The sequence below is a fragment of the Bison bison genome, unplaced genomic scaffold, assembly GCF_000754665.1.
Source record: "Bison bison bison isolate TAMUID 2011002044 unplaced genomic scaffold, Bison_UMD1.0 scf7180017864390, whole genome shotgun sequence".
In the NCBI taxonomy this organism is placed as follows: domain Eukaryota; kingdom Metazoa; phylum Chordata; class Mammalia; order Artiodactyla; family Bovidae; genus Bison; species Bison bison.
Genome location: NW_011494962.1, coordinates 8,792,966 through 8,799,353, shown reverse-complemented (window position 1 = coordinate 8,799,353; position 6,388 = coordinate 8,792,966). Strand labels below are relative to the sequence as shown.

Sequence of the window (6,388 nt, the reverse complement as noted above, 5' to 3'; positions counted from 1 at the left end):
TCCCAATGCACCAGCCCCAAGCATCCAGTATCGTGCATCAAACCTGGACTGGCGACTCGTTTCATATATGATATTATACATGTTTCAATGCCATTCTCCCAAATCATCCCATCCTCTCCCTCTCCCACAGAGTCCAAAAGACTGTTCTCTGCATCAGTGTCTCTTTTGCTGTCTCGTATACAGGGTTATTGTTATCATCTTTCTAAATTCCATATATATGCATTAGTATACTGTATTGGTGTTTTTCTTTCTGGCTTACTTCACTCTGTATAATAGGCTCCAGTTTCATCCACCTCATTAGAACTGATTCAAATGTATTCTTCTTAATGGCTGAGTAACACTCCAATAAATGCTGGAGAGGGTGTGGAGAAAAGGGAACCCTCTTACACTGTTGGTGGGAATGCAAACTAGTACAACCACTGTGGAGAACAGTGTGGAGATTCCTTAAAAAAGTGGAAATAGAACTGCCTATTTTTCATTTATCTTGAGTATTTACCTAAGAGTGGAATTGTTGGGTCATATGTTAACTTGATGTTTAGTATTTAAGAAACTGACTAACTGGTTTCCAAACTGGCTGCCCCGTTTTACATTCCCATGGGCAGTATATGAGATTTCCAATTTCTTCACATCCTTGCCAAAGGTAATTGTCTTTCTGATTATAGCCATCCTAGTTGGTGTCAAGTGATATCTCAATGTGGTTTTCATTTATATTTCCCTAGTGATTAATGATGCTGAGCATCTTTCCACATGCTTATTGGATATTTCTATATTTTCTTTGAGGAAATGTTAGACCCTCTGACCATTTTTTTTAAAATTAGGTTATTTATTTTCTGGTTATTGAGTTATGAGTATATATTCTGAATTAAATTCCTTTATTAAGATACAGGATTTGCTAATATCTTCTCTTATTCTGTGAATTGTTACCTTCACACTTTTTTTTAACCTTTATATTTTGAAACAATTTTCTGTGAGCTAATCAGTTCAGGAATGACAAAACAACAACTGCTACTTTTCTAAGTCTTACTTGAGCTAAAAAACAATTAGAATTAAAAAAACTTTTTTTAGATGTTGGCTACTCTTATCTAAATCAGAAAAAGAGGTTAAGAGTAAGGTGAAAATGGGAACTCATTTCTTCCAGAAATTTCTTGAAATATAAGTATGAACTGTAAGTAATTCCAATGAAAGAAAGTGAAGTCGCTCAGTTGTGTCTAACTCTTTGGGACCCCATGGACTGTAGCCTACCAGGCTCCTCTGTCCATAGGATCTTCCAGGCAAGAGTACTGGAGTGGGTTGCCATTTCCTTCTCCAGAGTATCTTCCCGACCCAGGGATCAAACCCAGGTCTCCCACATTGTAAGCAAGACGCTTTACCATCTAAGCCACCAGGGAAGTCAATTCCAATGAAACCAATTGTTAATTGATTTTCTTATGTAATTATTTCATTAATTAATTCAACTGTATAAGGCAATGTAAGAAACAAAGATAATTGATGATTCCTTCAAATAATATAGTTTAAATATTATTTTAAAATAAGGTATAAATAGTGATCATGAATTTTTGAGAGTGATTGATTCAATATTGAGTAATTACTATGTCTCAGGTATTATTAAGCTTGTGCGAAACAGAAACACTATGATGAACTATCTGGGTTTAACTAGCTCTCATTCTAATGTGGGTAAATCACATGTTTCACATGTTGTGTGTAAAACATTGCAGTATAATGTAATTCATAAAGAAACAAAGCACTGCAGTAGGGAAATGTGGGCAGTGTTACTTAGTGAGGTGAAATAAGGTCCATGTAGAAGAAGCCTTATAAAAAGGGGGAAAGCTGCAAGCTCAACTAAAAGACAAACTCTATCTATGTATCTATCTATGTTCTATCATTTATCAAGGAAGGTTGGTATATGGGTGCACAGTCATCGATGAAAGACATCAGAAAACAGAAATATTCAATGTACAAGGCACAAAAAACAGAATTTTAAGATAATTTGTAAATTTTGAACTTGGAAGATTGAGAGGAAGCTTCTAGTAACTCCTACGAATAATAGGAAAAAATTTCTTTCTCCTCCTTTCACATCCTAGAAGTTTTATAAAAGCCATGAATTTTAAAATAAACCAAAATAAATTGTTTGAAAAGCCCTTTGTGTCACTTTCTTTCCCCCCTTTCTCCTTCATCAGGATCTTGAGAGAGAATTCAGAACAGAACTGAGTGTCACAATTCTTCTCTGACTCTAGAGATTGCAGACTTTCTTCATGGCATCAGTGCTGATGCCATGAAGACAGACTTAAAATATCTCTTCTTGGCTTTGAATGTGAAGCAGAAGCCAAGTAAGAGCTGCTTCCCCAAGCCAGAACCAGACATCACACTTGTTCCCACATGCTTCCTCTTAACAAGACGATGACATCATTATCCACCGGATTCTCAACCACCATGCATTTTATTCTAGGGAAGATACAGAGAGTACACAAGGGATAGGTTTTTTTTTTTTTCATTTTGTTATCATTATCATTGTCTTACTAACTGGACACCTACTATAAACAGGGTATTTTTCCCGGCTTTGAATATTTCAATAGTAAAAGATACTGTTTCAATTTTTAAGAACTCTTTTGTTTTGAGAGAGGGACAAGTAGAGAAGTTTATTTTTCCCTATTCAATATTTTTTGGTTGTTATTTCTCTAAGAGCAACTAGACTCCCCATTTAAGAAACTCTGGCCATTAATTTTATTTCAAGTTTAGTTTAGAAGACACAATTATAGTTTAGATTTGTTTCAAATTTATATTCACAGCTTACATTTATCTAAATTTAATATCCACAGCTACTGAAATTGGAAATAAACAGAATTGGTATTGAATAGAGACTTACAGTTTTTCTCTTCAAAATTTTCACGTTAGTAATATCATGCCTGTCACGCAATTCTTACCTTGAAGTCAAAAGTCCAAGTGCCTCCAAAGGGTGAGAGAATTTCCATCTTCTTAAAATGGTATGCATTTCTGAAACAGTTCTTTCATCCCATCCAGGGGCACTTCCCAAGACCAAAGGAAGGGAGCAGTTTTCATTGTTGCAGTAGAAGCGATAAAACCATAAGTATCTTCTCTTTTCCTCAGAGAGGCTGCAAAACCAGATTGGAAGTGATAATTTACTGGAGTTCGTGACACTAACATGTTTGTTATGAACAGTCAGTGCAAAATATTAGGTCTAGTTCTTTGATTTTTAGTTTCTTTTGGAAAATAAGTCCTTTATCTTCTTGGGACAGTTTGATAGGTTATTTTATCAGATTATTTCCCACTAACTTTAATCTTTTATAGAAAAATTAAATAAAATGTATTTCAGTTTAGATAATTCACGTGTTTTTCCTTGCTCTTATCTTTGCCACTTTTTAAAAAATGTCATTCTGGTTAGCAAAGTTTCTGTCTCCTTTAAGGCAGACCAAGTTTATCAATTCTGCCACATGCACTACTTAGAACAAAGATTCTCAACCATTTACTTTCTTACTGTATTTGGAAATTAACTTAGACCCAAGTGGGCCTGTGGAGAAATGGCACATTTTAAAGATGATATTCCTTCATTTCGAAGCAAGTTTCATCAGAGGTCAGAAAACTTTTTGCTCTAAACTTCAGAAACAAAGATCTCATTTCATCCCTGGATTCTGGCTTTAAATTCTTAGAGTTTGCTGGAAGTTTGGAGTTAAAATGCCAGTGAATAGGACTTTCTCACATGCACAAGTGTGCCCCTCAGAAGATCTAGATCTGGGACAAGGGCCATTGATTCACTGACAGTTTACCATGTTTTGCCTACACTCCAAGAAAGGCATTCAAGACCACAGTTGAACTGAAGGACAGCATTTCTCACACGACAATGACAGCTTTTCAACACTGTCTCCTCCAAACTGACACTCTGTCGCTCAGCTTTCATTAACTAAAACTCCCAAGAAGGGATAGCAAGAATTATTAACAGATTTTAAATATCATTATATCTCTATAATATCTTCTGAAATCCTCTCCCTCTGCAAAATGAAAGAAACGAATTACAGAGGATGGTTTTGAGGTACATTTGGGCTCTTTTTCTCTTTTGTCACTACCTTCTTCACCAGAAACCCCCCAGAAGAAAAATATTCCATAATAAAATTATTACTATGCTACTAAAACTAATTATTTTGTTTTAACTGAATTCATTTTTCAATATTGAATAATGCCTTTTTCTCTTTTATTGAAGCATAATTTACATAAAAGAGAATGCATGGATTCAGTTAATTAAATTTTGACAAATGCACATATCAAGCATAATAAAATCCGCACTCTTTTCAAGATATAAAAGTTTCTTATGCTACCAGAGGCAAGCAATAGTACGACTTCTTTCACTTTAGACAGATAATATCTACTTTCAAACTTCATATAAACAGAATCATGAATATTTTTTATTTATAGCTTCTTTCACTAAGTATATTTTTTTGAAATTATCCATACTGTTGAGTATATCAGTAGATTATTTCTTTCAGTTAATGAGTATTACTCCTTTATATGAACATACCACAATTTGCTTATCCTTTCTCCTATCTGATGGATACTGGGAGTGTTTCCTGTTTTGGAATGTTATGAATAAAGCTTTTGTGAACATTTGTGTGCGTGTATTTGTACAGGTGTATTTGCATTTCTCCTACGAAGTACCATGGAGGGAAATGACTTGGTTGTATGTCATGTGTTTACCTTTTGAAGAAACTGCTTTCTGAAGCAGTTGTTGCATTTTACATTATCAGGTGTAGGGTATGACAGAACCAATTGTATAGCATTCTTGCCATTCTTTAATTTTGCCCATTAAAAAATATTATCCATGTCACTGCAGTTTAATTAAAAGCATACTGATCATTTGAAAAAAAATTACACTTTCTAACAGATTATAATTGTATTTTCATCACTAATTTTGGAACAACTAGAACTGTCATCTTAACAATAATGGTTATTCTAATCAATGGCGGGATATGTCCTTCCATTTACTGAGGTTTTCTTTAAGTTCTCTTAGCAAAGTTTTGCATTTTTAAGTATATGTGTGTTAGTCACTCAGTCATGTCTCATTCTTTGCAACCCCATGGACTCTAGCCCTTCAGGCTCCTCTGTTCATGGAATTCTCCAGGCAAGAATACTGAAGTGGGTTGTATTCCCTTCTGCAGGGGATAGAGATGTTGATATTGTATATCAACAGTGATCGAATTTAGAAAAATGAAATTTATTTTCCCTTTTTTACTGGAATATAGTTGCATTTTGTACGTTAATCGCAAATGCTATGATCTTATATAATTACCCGTCTGAAAATAGAGCCAGTTTTATTTCTTTATGACTTTTACACATTTAAAACTTTTTTTTTTCCTGCGATAGTACACTGGTTAGGACTGACAGTACAACACTGAAGAGGAATATTTAGGCAAGCATCTTTGTTCCCAACCTTAGGGGGAAAACATTTATTCGTGCATCCTTTAATATAATGCTAACTCTAGCTTTTCCTATAGATCCAGATTCAACTCCGGAGTTGAAGGTTGAGGAAGTTCCACTCTATTTCCAGTTTTGAGAGTTTTTATCATGAATTGGTGCTGAATCTTGTCGATTTTTTTCCCCCAAATATATCAAGATGGTATGATTTTCCTTATATATCTTTTTCCGTTCTTTTAATTTTAATCTAGCTGAATTCTTGTATTTAAAATATGCACCTGTAAACAACATAAAGTTGGATATTACTTTTGCAATGTAGGCTAACAATTTCTTCCTTTTAATTGGGGTTTTTATTTATATTTAATGGAATATTGATGTGATTCAGTTTAAATCAACCATGTTGCTATTAATTATTTTTGTCCAAATTATTTCTTTTGTTTCTTCTTTCTTTTGGATTTAAAAAAAACTTAATTTCTGTTATCTTTTTTCTTTTAAATGTACTCTTAAAATCTGGGGGTTATGGTTTCTTTCAAGATTATAATATTCTTCTTCAGCACATCATGGGCGTGTATGAGTGCTCAGCTGCTAAGTGGTGTCCAGCTCTTTGTGACCCTGTAGACTGTCAGTCAGTCAGTTCAGTTGCTCAGTCATGTCCGACTCTTGGCGACCCCATGAATCATAGCACACCAGGCCTCCCTATCCATCACCGACTCCAGGAGTTCACTCAAACTCATGTCCATTGAGTCGGAGATGCCATCCAGCCATTTCATCCTCTGTTGTTCCCTTCTCCTCCTGCCCCCAATCCCTCCCAGCATCAGGGTCTTTTCCAATGAGTCAACTCTCTGCATCAGGTGGCCAAAGTATTGGAGTTTCAGCTTCAGCATCAGTCCTTCCAATGAACACCCAGGACTGATCTCATTTAGGATGGACTGGTTGGATCTCCTTGCAGTCCAAGGAACTCTCAAGA

The 6,388-nt window shown here is 35.0% G+C and overlaps 1 protein-coding gene across 4 annotated transcripts in view; it reads right to left on the bottom strand.

Moving 5' to 3' along the window:
* Positions 1 to 6,388, bottom strand: part of PIK3C2G (phosphatidylinositol-4-phosphate 3-kinase, catalytic subunit type 2 gamma) — a 306,650-nt gene that overhangs the window by 144,499 nt on the left and 155,763 nt on the right. For all 4 annotated transcript variants that reach the window (XM_010858753.1, XM_010858756.1, XM_010858754.1 and 1 more), the window contains one exon: positions 2,922 to 3,110. In XM_010858753.1, coding sequence (XP_010857055.1) covers positions 2,922 to 3,110 — 189 coding nt within the window. The remainder of the gene's footprint in view (positions 1 to 2,921; positions 3,111 to 6,388) is intronic.